At 45.5% G+C, this 16,382-nt stretch overlaps 2 protein-coding genes across 2 annotated transcripts in view; both read left to right on the top strand.

Moving 5' to 3' along the window:
• The window catches only part of LOC110220050 (uncharacterized), a 31,278-nt gene extending 22,328 nt beyond the window's left edge, over positions 1-8,950 (top strand). Inside the window, exons 12-18 of the mRNA XM_078146252.1 lie at positions 1,920-1,962; positions 2,048-2,410; positions 3,045-3,329; positions 3,677-3,727; positions 4,574-4,834; positions 5,320-5,419; positions 8,793-8,950. Coding sequence (XP_078002378.1) covers positions 1,920-1,962; positions 2,048-2,410; positions 3,045-3,329; positions 3,677-3,727; positions 4,574-4,834; positions 5,320-5,419; positions 8,793-8,817 — 1,128 coding nt within the window. The 3' untranslated portion in view covers positions 8,818-8,950. The remainder of the gene's footprint in view (positions 1-1,919; positions 1,963-2,047; positions 2,411-3,044; positions 3,330-3,676; positions 3,728-4,573; positions 4,835-5,319; positions 5,420-8,792) is intronic.
• Positions 8,951-10,152: 1,202 nt separating this feature from the next.
• On the top strand, positions 10,153-10,729 carry LOC110219803 (sialic acid-binding Ig-like lectin 12). The gene is made up of 2 exons (XM_021003500.2): positions 10,153-10,278; positions 10,435-10,729. The coding sequence occupies exons 1-2, from the start codon at positions 10,204-10,206 to the stop codon at positions 10,633-10,635; spliced, it is 276 nt and encodes a 91-aa protein (XP_020859159.1). The 5' UTR covers positions 10,153-10,203; the 3' UTR covers positions 10,636-10,729.
• The last annotated feature ends 5,653 nt before the right edge of the window (positions 10,730-16,382 follow it).

Here is a 16,382-nt window from a genome sequence, read left to right as displayed (position 1 = left end):
GAAACAGAGAGTCAAGGTAAGATTGAGGGAACACAGAAGGCACCGACTCGAGGAAGTTCCAAATTTAGATACTGAGAAGTGTCATAATTGATATCAGACATTCAGTTCCCTAAAGCAGATGTAATATGTGTCCATAAAGAGGGGGAAACAGGTTTTGTTGGGGTTTTTTCACGTGCTAAGGATGAATAATACAAATGGGATACGGTTACCCTCAACAGAAATCAATTGAGATATTGCAAAGTGGTTAGTTCATACTCCAGAAGGTTTCTCATGCCAAAACATAAATAGATATCGAGCTGTGCTATAGCACAGGGTAGTAGGGGCAACAGAGGAAGAGGCCAGGTGCAGTGTTCTACCTCTCCCCACCCACACCCTAAACTGTCAGTATGATGAGGGAGAGCTGGAAGAGTGAACCCAGAAGAGCTTTTTATTAGGCTATGCATGAGTTTATCTTCCCCCCGTCCTGAGTTGACTGTAAGCTCCCTGAGGGCAGGAACATCTCCCTGTCTCTGAATCAGCAGTGCCCTGCACAGTGTCTGCCACAGAGGAGTCCCTTCCTAAGTAATTGCACGGTTTGTACCTGAAAGCTTGGAGGACAGTCCGTAACCTGCATCAATGAGCCGCCAACGGTTTTTACTGAGATTGGATCCCAAGGAGACCAAAGACAAGACAGAAGGGTCCCATAACCACCAGAACATCCATAGCAAAAATGGTGGTGGCTCAGATACCGCCATGACCACAAGAAAAGGGACAGTGGGGATCCAAAGGAGGGGGGAAGCTGACAGAATTATGTGGGATGAAAATACTGGGAAATGGTGCTTGTGGGGGTATGGGCACACAGAGAAGATGAGTATGAATTGATGAAGCGTGGGAAAGGTGAATGAGGGAAACACTGTGGGCAAAGACCATGGAATCCAAATAATGAACCGGCAACCAGTCAAGAGTCAACAAGCATTTATTAATTGCTTGCTATGTACTAGGCATTGTGCCGAGCACTGAGGATACCAAGAAAGGCAAACCAGCCCCCATCCAGCAGGAACATTCCTTCTAGTGCGATGACACCCCATCAGTAACCAGGTATTTAGGAGAGGGAAAGAGAGTAGAAGATAAATGGAAAGTGGAAGCAGGAGATGGCATTGGAGATGAAGTTTGGTTCAAGCCAGGAAAAAGGAAAGGAGGGGTGAAAGCCTTCCAGGCATGGGGGCACAGCCAGGGCAAAGGCCTGGAGATGGGAGATGGAAAGTCTTGCCTGAAGAGCACGCAACCAGCCAGTGTAGCTGGATTAGAGAGATCTTAGAGAAGAGTAAAGTAATAATAACCACCAATATTTATGCCACTGTGAACCAAGGTCTGCAAAACACTTGGCAAATATCACATTTGATCCTCACAACAAGGCTGAGATGGAGGTACTATTATTATCCCCATTTTACAGATGGGAAAACTAAGGCTCACACAGGGAAAATGCCATGCAGGACATGTCTGAGGCAGGATTCCAGCTCAGCTGTTCCTGACCCCAGGTCAGCTGGCAAAGGACAGGGGCAGCAGTGTTTGATGGTCAGCCCCTGCTCTGGGACAGGCTCTGGTCACTGCACCCCTCTCACCCACAGAGACACGTTATTCCACAAAACATCCACGGCCACAGCCTGAGCAGCAGAGCTGTCCCTCCCCCAACACCAGCACCTGAGTCCTGACTGTCCCTGGAGTAGGAGGCCCCTCCCCACTGAGCTCAGCTTAGGAGGACAGGGGGAAGAGGACAGGGGTTCCTCTTCTGAGGATGGTCCCCCCTCTCTCTCCGCACATGGGCTTCCTCTTTCATCTTCCTCTTTGCCCTGAACCTCACACATCTGGCCAGAGGGAGCCATGGAGTTCAGGCAGTGACACAGCACCCCAGCAGAACCTGGCTTTCTCCTGTCTCATAGATGCTGCTGCTGCTGCTGCTGCTGCTGCCCCTGCTCTGGGAGGGTGAGTGGGGCTGGGGCAGAGGGACACTGGTCTGAGGTGGGTGGGAAGAGTTGGAGATGCTGACCAGGCCTCTGTCTGTCCTCAGGGTCCCTGTCCCAGACACTGCAGGGGCAGCTCTCAGTGACTTTGCAGGAGGAGATGTGTGCCCATGTTCTCTGCACCTTCAATGATAATGCCCGCTTACGTGATGACCGCAACTCAGTTTACGGGTATTGGTTCAGAAAAGGGATTCCACCTACTCATGACAAGATCGTGGCCACCAATGACCCAGATGAGAGGGTGAAGGGGCAAGACAAGGGGAGATTCCATCTCCTTGGGGATCCCAAAATGAACAATTGCTCTCTCAGCATCACAGAGGCCCAGTCCTCAGACACTGGGAAATACTTCTTCAGTCTTCATAATGGATATTATAAATATATGAAAAAGCTACTCTACGTGAATGTGACAGGTAGGATGCTCCTCTTCGGGGAGATTCTCAGTGTATGAGGCAGGGAGATCCGGGGAAAGGACTGGCCTTGGAGACCCTGAAGCTCCCTGTGGGAGGGGGACAGGTGAGGATTGCACTCAGGGAGAGGGGCAGCCCCAGGGAAGGAGGTGAAGACCCTGCCGAAAGCTCCAGAGCTGCAAAGGGGAGGGCATGTGGAAGGCTCCTCTGTGTGAGGAACCAGGACTCCAGGTAAGGCTGACAGGGGCCATGGTTTGTGCTGGAAAGAACTCTGGGTCTGTTGTCCAAGGAAGTAGATTCAAATCCCAGATTTCAGACTCACTCTCTTTGGGGCATTTGGTCCTAGAATTTTCCCCTCCCTCTCTGGGACTCAGTTTCTCCTTATGTCAAATGAAGGACTTGTTCTCTCTTGGGTCTAAGGCAACTTCCTCTTGACCTATAATCTATGCACGACTCAAGTCCTGAGCATGACAAGAGAGGCTCAGAAGGTATGTAAGGAGCAGGGGGCTGAACGAGGTCGTACTATGAGGGGAACAGTGTAGGGATCTGAGGGAAGGGGGAGGTGTCAGCATCTGGAAGGACACTTGAGGCCTAATTTCCTCCCTAGCCCATGGCTCACTGTCTCTCTCCTCTCCAGACTTGATCCAGAAACCAGACATCTCTATTCCAGAGATTGTAGAGTCAGGGCACCCAGTGACTCTGAACTGTACATTTCTTTGGACTTGTGGGGAAAACAGGCCCTTCAAATTCTCCTGGAGGGGGACTGCCCTCTTCTCCAAGACACAAAGCTCTTGGGCATCCCACTCCTCAGAGGTCTCCTTCATCCCTGGGCACCAGCATCATGGCACCAACCTCACCTGTCAGGTGACCCTTCCTGGAGGCCGTCTGAGCACAGAGAGAACCGTCCAACTCAACGTGTCCTGTGAGTGCTAGGTGCAGGAGGCCTGCATCCCCCAGTGAGGGAGGAGGGAGGGGTGCATCAAGAGTCCACGGCCCTGGCCCAGCCCTGGGAAACCAGATGCCTTTTTCCTGGCCCAGGGCAGGGAGAGCTGCATCCCAGCAGACACAGTCTGGCATTTCCTATTTTCTCTCTCTCTCAGTCTCTGTGGTTTCATGTGCCAGTGTCAGTCACACAGTGATTATCCTGGATGGTCTTTGAGCTCCCTTCCCCTCTGAAGTTCTGTGCTTCTGAATTTAATGTCTTCCCTGCCTGAGGCTGGGCTGGGCAGAGAGCCCCAGCCCCCAGCCAGCCTGGTCCTTCTGTTGCAGATGCTGTGCAGAATATGACTATCACCACCGCCCAGGACAGCAGGACAACAGGTATTAGCAGAGCCCCAGGGGGAGGGCAGGGAGGGGACCTGGTCCTTCAGCTGCTACTCTGAGGGTGGGCATGGATGTCAGGGAGGTGAGGGAGACAGGAGAGACAGGGAATCTCATTCTCTAGACCCAGAAGGAAGAGATGAAGGAAACAAAAGATAAAGAAAGGAAATAAGAAAGAAAAAAGAAAGAAAGGATTGAAGGCAGGAAGGAAAGATGAAAGGTTGGAAACACATAAGGAAGGAAGAAAAAAGGCAGAAAGAAATAAAGAAAGAGGAAGAAAATAGAAAGGAAGAGAGAAAGGCAAGAAGAATGGAAAAATGAAGGAAAGCAAGATGTGATAGAGATAAAGAAAAAATAAAAGGAAGGGAAAAAGAAGAAAGATGGAAGGTAGGTAGAAAATCATGAAGGAAAGAAGGAAGAAAAAAGAGGAAAAAGAAGATAAAGTAAAAGAAATAAAATGATAGAAGAAAGGATGGAAGAAGTGGAAGGAAGAGAGGAAAGGAAGATAAACAAAAAACCCAATCTGAAGGAAAGGCAGGGAACATGAACTGGGCTGAGTGTGGGCTGGTAGCAGGAAGGTAGACAGGGGAGGCCTCCCTTGTCTGCCTCTGGGGAGCAGCCAGGGTGAAGGGAGAAGGGGGCAGGAATGCAGGCTGGACTGGGCCTGGGGGTTTTCCTTCCTGCCTGGTCTCCTGTCCTCTTCCAATTGCCCCTTCCTTGTGTGACCTTGGGAAAGTCACATCAGCTCTCTAGCTCCCAGGACCCTACTGGATACAGTGAAGGTGGGGACTAGGGATCTTAAGTCCCTCCGGGTTCTCACTCCTGGGACATCCTGATCTTTTTCAGTTTTCATCTCAGGAAACAGCTCAGATCTTGTGGTGCAGGAGGGACAGTCCCTTCGCCTGCTCTGTGCTGCCAACAGCAATCCCCCAGCCACACTGAGCTGGCTCCTGGGGGACCAAACCCTGGCCTCTTCCCAGCCTTCACAGAATGGAGTCCTGCACCTGGATCTGCCCCACCTAGGGCCAGCAGATGGAGGGAATTACATCTGCCTTGCTCAGCATCCTCTGGGCTCCAAGCAGGCCTCCCTAAATGTCTCTGTGCAGTGTGAGTGTGATGGGGCTGGGCACCATGGGGTGCGTGGCTGCTGGTGGGATAAGGACAGTATCACCCACTAAGGGGGAATCTCCTGTATCTTCCCACCGACCCCCCAAGGATGCTCAGCCCTTCTTGCTCCTGGGTCAAGGAGGGCTTGTTCTGTACCTGTTCTGTCCAGGCAGAGCCAGCCCCCTCCTTGCAGTGGTGGGTAGGGGGGAAGCCTGTGGAGGGCAGTGGTAGCAGCAACACCTTCCAGGTGATATCAAACAGGTCTGGGCCCTGGGACAACAGCAGCCTGTGTGTGAAACTGGACAGGGTCCCCACCATTAAGATCAGTTGTGAGGGGAAGAACCCACAGGGGACCCACACCTTGCTCTTCCAGCTGGTGACAGGTGAGGGATGGGAGAGGGAGTGAAGCTGGAGCTGAGGGCCCTGAGGACAGTGGGCCAAATGTGGCGACCACCCATGTTCACTCCAGATTTCCTTTTTTCCAGATAGGCCCACGCCTTCTCATGTATTCCAAAATGGTGTGATCCTGGGTGCCCTCTGCGGAGCTATTACAGCAAGTCTGCTAGCCCTCTGCCTCCTCCTTCTGTGAGTGTGGAGGCTGGGATGGGGAGGAGATCTGGGGCTGGGGGTGATTTAGGGAATTATAGCCTGCTTTGATGTCTCAGAAAGCCTCAGATATTGATGTCTCCCTGGGTTCGGGCACAGGTTTAACAGAAATATAAGATGGACTTTAGGAAGGGAAGTTTCAGTTCTCTTCCTTTTGCAGATTGAAAAACCAATCAGAGAGTCATAGAGGAGATGTGACTTGCTCAGGGTTGCACATATGGCCTGGTATGTAGTCAAGTCATGATTTAAAACAATCCAGGCCCCTGATTCCAGATCCAGTGGAGCTTCCAGAACCAAATGTGGAAACTGGGGGCCCAGTGGATAGAGCAGTGGGCCAGGAGTCATGAAGATCTGAGTTCAAATCCTGCCTCAGACACTTAGAAGTCTGTGTGAGCCTGGGCAAGTCACTTAAATTGTTTGCCTCAGTTTCCTCACATGTATAATGGGTGTAATAAGAGTACCTAACTTGTAGGGCACTATTTAAATGTGAGCTATTATGATAATTAAATGGGATCTTCTCTGTAAAGTGCTTGGTACAGTGCCTAGCATGTAGTAAGTAATGTAGAAATGTTATTTATTATTATCATTGATTGAGGTCGTATCTGTTAAGTCCTTGGCACAGGGCCTGGCACACAGTAGGTGGTTAGTGCCTTCTTGTTTCCTTCCCTGGTCCACCCCCTTTCAATTCCCTGAGCTGAATGATGGGCTCAGTGGCACAGACAGGGAGTGGCACAGAGGGATTTGGCCCCTGCATCATCCAGTGCCCTTTCCCCAGAGCAATAAGATGAGGAGGAGATGGTTGGCCGATGGGCCTGATCATTCCTCAGAACAGGTATTTATATTATCCTGGACAGGAGGGGGAAGATTCAAGGGTAAGAGGCTCTTTGAAAAAGATTAGGACATTGCCCTCCTCCATTTTGTGGAGCCTCTGCTCTCTTTAAAAATGTTGTTGGTTTTTCTTTTTAATTTTAGCATTTATTTTTTCTCCCTCCTAATGAGAAATCCTTGTACGAAATATACCCAGTCCAACAAAATCCCAGTTAAGCAGCCAAACTGAAATTCTCACATGGTTTCTCAGCCTCCATCATTTTTGTTACATCCTTTTCTCTCTGATGGTTTTTCATCTTGATGGAGAAAACAAATCTGAGATGAGATTCTGCCTTCTCTTTGCAGTGCCTTATCCTTTTCCCATCTACTCCAAGCAGTGGCCCTGTGCCTTTTCCTGCCTCTCCTCTCTGACCTTTCCATCATCCTCGGCTTCTCTCCCCAGCTTGGCTCCTTCCCAGCTTGAACGTCCCCATCACACCTTCCCTCAGCAGTGCTACATGTGCATTCAGCTTCCTCTTGTTGTCTCTTTTTGTTAGAAACCCAGCTGCATTGGTGAGCTCCTTCTGCATCCACATCAGTCTTTTTATTTTTTACTTTTCTTTTTCATTTTTAAATAAAATTCTTACTTCCAGTTCTCAATTATTTCCCTCCCCTATTCATCGACAAGGAAAGGAATACAATACCCAGTATACATATGAAGTCATGCAAAATGTAATCCCCCCAAAAGCTAAGAAAAGAAAGAAAAAGAAAAAAAGTGAAAAAATGCTTCAATCCACATCAGAGTTCCTCAGTTTTCTCTTCGAAGTGCACAGCTTTTGCATCATGAGACCTTTGGAGCTTTTTGGATCATTGTCTTGATTAGAGTAGCTAAATCTTTCATGGTTAATCATCCTCCCAATAAATGGGGGCTGTTACTGTGCACAAGGTTCTCCTCCTTCTGCTCACTTCACTTTGCATCAGTTCACATAAGTCTTCCCAGGCTTTTCCGAACTCATTCACTTTTCATTTCTTACAGCACAATATTATTGCATCATAATCATGCACCACAGCTTGTTCAGCCATTCCCTGATTGATCCGTGTCCCCTCAATTTCCATTTTTGGCCCCTTCTAAAAGAGCTGCGATAAATAGTTTTTTGCACATCTAGGTCTTTTTCCTTTGTCTTTTATCTCTTTGGAGTACAGTCCTCCTAGCAGTATTGGGGGGTCAAAGGTATACAGTTTTATAGCCCTTTGGGGGCGTTGCTCCAGATTGCTCTCCAGAGTGGTTGGACCAGTCCGTAGCTCCACCAAAAGTGCATCACTCTCCCTATTTTTCCACATCACCTCCAGTGTTTGACACTTTTCTTTTCTGTTACATACACTCAGTATAATGTGTATCAGATAGTACTTCAGAGTTGTTTTAATGTGCATTTCTCTAATGATCAATGACAGAGCATTTTTTCACAAGATTATTGAGGGCTTTCATTTCTTCTGAAAACTGCCTGTTCATGTGCTTTGACCATGTATTAATTGAAAAATGTCTCTTTTTTATATATTTGCCTCAGTCCCCTATAAATTTGGGAAATGAGACTTTTATCAAAGGAATGTGGTTTTTTTCTTGTTTACTATTTTCCTTCTAATATTGGCCTCATTGGTTTTGTTTGTGGAAAACTTTTTCATTTCACGTGATCAAAAATATACATTTTGCCTCCTATGATCCTGTCTATCTCTTCTGTAGACTCTTCCCTTATCAATAGATCTGATAAGTAATTTTTCCATGTTCCTCTAATATGCTTATGATATCATTCTTTGCATCTAAATCATGTATCCATTTTGAGCTGATCTTGCTATGTGGGCTGAGATTTGGTCTATACCTCGTTTCTGCCCGACTGCTTTCCTTTTTCCCCAGTGGTGTTTGTAGAATAATGAGTTTTTATCCAAATAGCTTGGATCTTTGAGTATGTCTTTGAGTAACTCTAGGTACTATGGTCATTTCCTTTGAAATATTGTGTGCCTAATCCATTAATCAAACACTCTGTTTCTATATGGGAGGACGTTGTTTTGATGATTACTGCTTTGTAGAGATCTGGTATTGCTAGGCCTCCTCTTCCTCTTCCTTTCCTGTTGGTTAAGATGAATTTCTAAACCTGACTCTGTGTGTGTGTACATGTGTGAGTGAGTGTGTGTACTGTTTGCTCTTTGAGCCAGTTCAGATGAGAGTGAAGTTGAAGTGTTACCACTCTTTCCCTCCATTCCCTCCTCCATTGTAAAAGCTCTTCCTTGAATGCCTCTTTCATGTGTGATAATTTTCCCTATTGTTTTTCTCTCTTTCCCCTTCTCCCAGTGAATACCCCTTTCTTACACTTCCATTCTTTCTTTTTAACATCATCCTGATGTAACATATTTATACCTGGGCCTTCTTTCTCTGTATAACGCTTCTAACTGCCCCAATAATGATAAAGTTCTCAGGGGTTGCAAGTATCATCTTTGAATATAGAAACTTTACAGTTTAACCTCATGAAGTCCCTTATGATTTCTCTTTCAGGTTTACCTTGTTATACTTCTCTTGAGTCCTGTGTGTGAACGTCAAATTTTCCATTCAACTCTGTTCTTTTCATCAGGAATGCTTGAAACTCTTCTCTCTCATTGTGTACATTTTCCCCCAGAAAGATTATAGTCTGTTTTGGCAGCTAGGTGAGTATCCTTAGTTGTAATACTAGCTACTTTGCCTTCTGAAGCATCATATTTCAAGCTGTCCACTTCCTTAAAGTTTTTGTTCAGTCATTTCATTTGGGTCTGACTCTTTGTGATGCTGTTTGGGGTTTTCTTGCCAAGGATAGTAGAATGGTTTGTCATTTCCTTCTCCAGCTCACTTTATAGAAGAAGAAGAAAAAGAGGCAAACAGGGTTAAGTGACTGGCCCAGGGTCACACAGCTGGAAAACGTCTGAGGCTGAATTTGAACTCAGCAAGATGAGTCTTTGTGACTTCAGGCCTGGCACTCTGTCCACTGTCTTACCTAGCAGCCCTTTACAGTTGTTAATTCTAAATCTTGTGTGATCCTGAATGAAGTTCCACAGTTTTTGAATTGTTTCTTTCTGGCTGTTTGCAATATTTTCTCATTGACCTCAGAGCTCTGGAATTGGACTAGCACATTCCTCAGGGTTTTCATTTTGAGATCTCCTTCAGGAGTGATTGGTGATGTGCATTTCTTAAGGATGGAGGCAACATAGAAATGTTCATTGGTAGTGGGGTAGGAGTCAGTAGACAGGCAGAGGGGACAGGAAGAGTTCTCAGCCAAAGGCCTCAATCTTTTGGGTGAAGTCTGAGGTACAGTACTCAGCTGAGAGGGTAAGGGGTGAGGTGTCATGAGAGGCCTGAGGACAGATGAGAAGGTTTGGAGTCCATGCTGTGGTTAGTGGGATAGGGAATTTATTACAAAGGAGCAGATGGCTTGACTTGCTCCAGTGGGGAGCCATTTGGGAAGCAAAGTAGATAAAGCCTTCAGGTCCTGATGATTGGAAGCAGTATCATCCCATGGGATCACAGGATGTAGAACTGAAAGAGTCCTTAGTGACAATTTTATCCAAGCCTCTCATTTTACAGATGAGGAAACTGAGGCCTAGAGTGAGGAGGGGATTCACCCAAGATCTCAGAGCGAAAGTGTGCCAAGTGCAAGTCTCTTGATCCTTAGCCCAATGGTCTTTCTTAGACACTCCTGTGGCTCACATGTTTGTGGGATTTGGTGACTGAAGATCACAGAACAGGAGAATGTCACAGGGGAAGGGACCTCAGGGACCCACAATTACATTTTACAATTGAAGAAAGAGGAGGCCATTGAAGGAAAATGACATGCCCAGGGTCAGGCAGAGAGTGACAGGGCCCTCATTCTCTGGATCCAAGCCTCAGTTTCTCTCCCCTGCACCAACTCTGCCTTTCTACCTCCTCAGGGTAAAGAATGCTCAGAAAGAAGTCAGTGGCAGCAGCAGCAGAAGCAGCAGCAGAAGCAGCAGCATCCAGGGGGGCAGCACAGGTAGAGCATGCCAGCCCCCAGTCCCCAATTGTCCACCCAACTCTCTCAGTCCCCAGCTCCCTCTGTGTCCCAAGGCCATCTCTCCCCACCTTCTGCTCTGTCTCTCGTGACACGGGGGACCTGCCCTGCCTCAACGTCCCCTTGCCCTGTCTCCAGGATCCCAAGATGCTGTCCTGGGTGGACCAGTCCCTGCATCCCATTTCACCAGGTCCAGACACAGCCCCAGCCCCAGCAGCCCCAGAGGATAGACCAGATGACTTACATTATGCCTGCCTCAACTTCCAAGGAGTGAAACCAAGAGAAGACTGTGGACCCACTGACGCCCTCACCGAGTACTCAGAGATTAAGTTCCAATGAGCAACTGTTGAGGCCTCAGCCTGGGTTCTACACTGGACGGTCTGCAAGGCAGTTCCACCCCTCCATAACATGAATTAAAAACCTGCTGCTGAGAGATGTGGATAAGATACATTCCTCATATTCATGGAACTTTCAGTCTAGTAAAGAGATAAAGCATATTTTCACATTAGTCTGACTCTATATTTTTGTCTCAGTCTAGTAAAGCCCAGTATAGCAGCCCCTCCTCAAACATACTCTTCTTCAATGATGGTGATCCTCAGAGGGTTATAGGGCCACCATATTTCTAACACTGTAGCTCCTGAGCCCCCCCCCAGTGTGCTTCCCTATAACATTCAAAAGTCGTAACAAGAATTGCAAAGCATCCCTTCCCAAAACCTGGGACCCGCTTTCCTGCCAATACGCACAGTGTATATCTGTAAGAGGGGAGAGAGTAAGCAGCAACTCTTAATGAATGATAAAGAAGCACAGGTACAGGGAACACATGTGACCAAGGTAACTTACAACTCTGCAACTTCAGAGACTCAATGACTTTTGTCTTTCCTGAAATGTCCTTGCAAAGTTCACTGCTGAGCATGTGTCTGTGCTCGATGGATGGCCTTACTGCTATGCAAGTCCAGTCCACTGCTAGGGCTGGCGCACTCTACTACTGAACAGTGTTAGCTCTTCACAGGGCATAGCATCTCAGGTATATGGGTCAGTGCCTTGGACTCACTTGGATAAGCTCCTTTAGTGTTCGTTTGCTAAAGTCTCCATGATTAGAGCCATAGTCTCCAGAATTTCCCATTTCAGACTATGCAGTGGGGGAGACACAGGATTTGGATAAGTCAAATTCCCTGCCCCCATGCATCTTCTATTATAGCCAGGAAATATGATGCAAAGACAAGGAATGCTAGTATCTCATTAAATATAAGTATTAGAGAGAAACAGAACAAAGTATTCAGTCCCAGTAGCAAGGTCATTTTTTAACAAACATTTCAGCTTAATATTTACTAAGTACTTACTATGAAGGCCCTTGGCTTGTTGCTTGAGTATGTCCAATCTCATTTCACTCTTGAGGAAACTGAGGCTCAGAAAGAAACATAGCACCTTAGATTTAGGCACATAAGGGACCTTTGAGGTTACTGAGCCCAGCACCCTCATTCTGTGAATAAGGAATTTGAAGCCAAGAAGGATTCAGCGACTTGCTTAAGGTATACACACTTGTAGTAAATGTCTGAGGAGATATCAAACCCCGGTCTTCCTTCCTCTGAGTCCAGAACTTTGTCTTGTATACAGCACTGCACAAAATAACACAACCAGGAATAAATAAGTCTAGAACTCAAATTACCATTTACTAGTGTCTTTCTTTTTTTCCTTCTTTCTTTCTTTCTTTCTTTCTTTCTTTCTTTCTTTCTTTCTTTCTTTCTTTCTCTCTCTTTTTCTTCTCTCTCTCTCTCTCTCTCTCTCTCTCTCTCTCTCTCTCTCTCTCTTTCTTTCTATCTCTTTCTTTCTCTCTCCCTCTTTTTCTTCCTCTCTCTCCCATTCTCTCTCTCTTCCTTATCCTCCTATCTCATCTTTCTTCCTTCTTTCCTTCCTTCCTCCATATTTTTGTCTCTGTCTGCATCTATCTGTCTCTCCTGTGATTTCATTGCCATTAGTAATTTTAGCCTTAAAGACTTAGTTACCCGAACTGCCTAGGGTGCTAAGAGGTTAATGACATGCCCTGAATCACAAAACTAGATGAGGCAGGAAACAGGACAGCACTGGCTCTGGACTTATAGGATCTCGGCTCAAATCCCACTTTTGTCACTTCTTACCCTTGCGATCTTGCACAAATCTCTTATCCATCCTGGCTTGAAATTTCTTCACTTCTAAAATGAGGGGGTTGCCCTATCTTGAAGGTTGCTCATGGCTCCAAATCTATGATCCCATGACTTGAATCTTAGTTTTCCCAGTGGGGAGGCCAACTCTACACCAGATTTACTTGCAATGACTTAACTGTGTATATACTGTATCTCCTCTTCCCCAGATGCTAGGGGAATGTAAGCTCTTTGGGGACAGGCCTTGATTTCCTCCTTTGGTCTCTCCAATGCCTTCGCCACACTTTGTATTTAATAAATGTTTGCTCGATTGAATTCTGTCTCCATGTTCAGCCTTCCTTCCACTCTTCTAAATTGCCTCAGAGGTGCCTAGGGAATGGCATGGGGGAGTGGTGACCTGGACTGAGGAGACACATAGAAACTGTAATGGGATACTCTGTGTTCTGTAGGGCATGCCCAGGTGCTGCCAGGGCACCAGAAACACTGCTTGTGGAGGTGGGGGGTGTGGTTTCCAAACCACATGTGTCTACAGCTTCCTCAATTTCTCCATATGCATCTGTAAAAGGTCTAGATGGCATTATGGTGTTGAAAAAGGCTCAAGAGACATGATTTCTGGTTAATTTGATCATTTTGTTACTAATGCCAGCATTTTAATAAAAGGATGGTCATTTGGCTGTCTTCCTGTTCAACCAAAGACCCCTCATAGAGGTAGGCTCATAGATTATATGGCCTTGGAAGTGCTATTGCTCTTCATGACCCCATTTGAGGTTTTCTTGGCACAGATACTGGAGTGGTTTGCCTCTTCCTGCTCCAGCTCATTTTAAAGATGAGGAAACTGAGGCAAACATGGCTAAGTGACTTGCCCAGGGTCACATAGGTAAGAAGCGCCTGAGGCAGATTTGGACTCAGCAAGATGAATCTTCCTGACTCCAAGAACATGCGCTCTATTCACTATGACATCACAAGCTGCATAGTGTTTGATAAACACAAAGACCTCAGTTGCTAGGGGAATGACTCACTATGTGACAAAAACCATTTGGGAAAATTGGACATCAGTGTGATAGAAATTAGGTTTCAGCTAACACCTCCTTTGATAGGTCTAGAGAAGTTTCTTAAGATTCTTAGTATCCTTGAGAAAAGAATACAGGACCTGCATATAGAAGGTCAGATCATATGCAAAGCAGAGAAACAAGGAAGACATTGCCTTTCAGACCTATAGAGAGGGCAAGAGTTCAGGACCAAATAAGTGACAGGGAGAATCACACAAGGTAAAAGAGCTCATTGTGATTTTAGACAATTACAAAGGTTTTACACAAACAAATATAGTAAAAATTAGAAGGGAAATAGGTAGCTGGGGAATATACTTTTACGAATTTTCCCTGATAAAGATCCCATGTTTAAGATGTATATGGAACTGACTGAAATGTATGAAGCCAAAAAGCCAATCCCAAATAGATTGGTGGTCAAGGATGTGAACAGGGAGCTTTCAGTTTATTATCTGTTCTTTAATTTTTTTCCCTTAATTTATTTTGGTTTATCAACATTACATAAGCTTTTGGGTTTTAAATTTTTCTCCCCCTCTCTCCCCACTTCTCTCCTCAAGTTAGCATGCAATCTGATATAGGCTATACATATATATTCCTGTTAAACATAATTTCACATTAGTGATGTTGTAAGGAAGAATTAGAACCAATAGGAAGAATCACCAGAAAGAGGAAAGAAAAGAAAAGAGAAAAAAAAATAGCAAATAGTGTGCTTCGATCTGCATTCAAACTCCATAGTTATTTCTTTGGATGTGGATAGCATTTTCCACCATGAAACCTTTGCAGATGTCTGAGATCCTTGCATTGCTGAGAAGGGCTGTCCATCAACAACAGTCATCACACAATGTGGCTGTTACTGTGTACAAACTCACACAGCATGGTTTTTCACTTCCTGGTCCCCAGATGACTCTGGGGGCCTTTGCTGCCTCCTGAGCTTCGGATGCTATTTTCAGTTAGCAAGTTCAAGCAGATTTGGTCAGCATGGCTCAAAATCCTATCCTGTGAATGAATTCTTTCAAAAATCAAACCAGTCTGACATTCAATGATCAACAGAAGACATTTAGTGAAATAAGAGCAGGAAAAGTAGGTCAAAAATGCTGCATGAAACAGACATACATATACACAATTGTCTTTTGGAAAAATGCTCCTCTCAACTCCCTAATAACCTGATTCTCTCCCTGAAACAGAAGGAGAAGCATTCATCATGTCACTCAGAATAGAGTGTTACCAATAGGTAGGTAGTGTTATGGTCTCTTACTGGCAAGTAAACCCAAGATCCTTGGGAGGGGGACAGCACACCCTAGATCATCAGGTTTACTTCCAACCCAGGTACTGCAGCCATCACTGAGGGAGCAATCACTGTGGGAAAAGGGTCTCACCCTCTTCACAATTACCAATGGCTGACCAGTTGCTAAATTGGGTAGGTAAACCCAAGAACTTGGGGGGGTGACAGCACCTCCCCCAAACACCATCCATGATTCTAACCTGACCTTCAGAGCCATAATCCCAGGCATCACTCCCTGTGAAGGTGTGGGGGATCTGGAATCTGTTTCTAGGGGGGCTGATGCCACAGTTACTGAAGACTTAGGAAAGAAAATTCTCAACACCAGATTCCTTGGTACTCTCAAAGGAGTCAACATTTGAAATAAAAATGGCTTTATTAATGTAAGTGACAGGGAAGAAGCACTGCCACGAGCTTGGCTGTCCTAGGCCAAGAACTGTCAGGCCTTTCCCTCTGTCTTCTAGCCAGCTGTGTTGCTTCCTCCAATAGAATGTGAGTTCCTTGAGAGCAAGAACTGCCTCAGTTTTTGTGTTTACATTCCCAGGGCTCTGCATAGAGTGTTGAACACTGTAACCACTTAATAAATGTATTCGTCTGGGGCAGCTAAGTGGCACAGTGGATAGAGCACCGACCCTGAAGTCAGGAGTACCTGAGTTCAAATCTGGCCTCAGACCAAACACTTGAAACTATGTAACCCTGGGCAAGTCACTTAGCCCCAATTACCTAAAAATAAAAAAAAAATGTATTCATTCATTTCTTCATTCATTCATTTTTTAAGATGAACCTCAGAGTTAGACTACAGTGAACTAACTGGTCCTGAGGTAACCCATTTTACATTTGGAGAGTTCTAATTCTTGAGAAGTTTTTCCTTAGATAAATTTTAAATTTGCGTTTTTTAGTTTCCAGCCATGATTATTAATTCTGTCCTAGAATTTGCTTGGCCCCTGCTCCATAGGGCAGGATCCAGTCCTTGAACCCATCCATCAGGTCTTCTCCCTGTCCCCAACACTGCCATGAATCTCCTCCATTCCAGGTAAAGCATCTTCTCTTCTTTCAACTAATCCTCATAAGATGTAATTTTCTTGCTGATTTGTTAATTTAACTTTCAACTAATCCTTATAGGATATGCTTTGCCTGTTGATTTGATATTCAACTAATCTTCAAAAGACATGATTTGTTTGTTCACGTGTCTTGTTGAGGACTTTCAATTATTCCTCATAGGACAAGATCTTAAGGTACTTGCCTCTTGGAACCGTCCATGGTACCACCGTCTTTTCTAAAACGGGACACTCAGAAAAGAACATGATATTTCATGTGTGGCTGGACCAAGGCAGAATACAGTAACAATGTCATTGTCACCTCCCTTGTACTGGGTACCAAACTGGACTAAAGCATTGACCCTTGCAGTAGTAAACACCCCTTAGGCCGGGCTTTTGATTCAGAGTGTAAAGAATAGAATGAAAGAATTCTTCTAGGACTTGCTATTAAAAAAAAACAACAGGGTTACTTTAAGCAAGAATTAATAAGTCAAGAAATAAGGACAAAGGTGGCAAATGGTATTTGTCATCTTGGACAACTTACTGTATTTGGATGGATATGATACATGTTGTTATTATTTATCGC

The sequence above is a fragment of the Phascolarctos cinereus genome, unplaced genomic scaffold, assembly GCF_003287225.1.
Source record: "Phascolarctos cinereus isolate Bilbo 61053 unplaced genomic scaffold, phaCin_HiC Scaffold_726;HRSCAF=1367, whole genome shotgun sequence".
In the NCBI taxonomy this organism is placed as follows: Eukaryota; Metazoa; Chordata; class Mammalia; order Diprotodontia; family Phascolarctidae; genus Phascolarctos; species Phascolarctos cinereus.
This window is presented reverse-complemented; position numbering and strand designations above follow the sequence as displayed.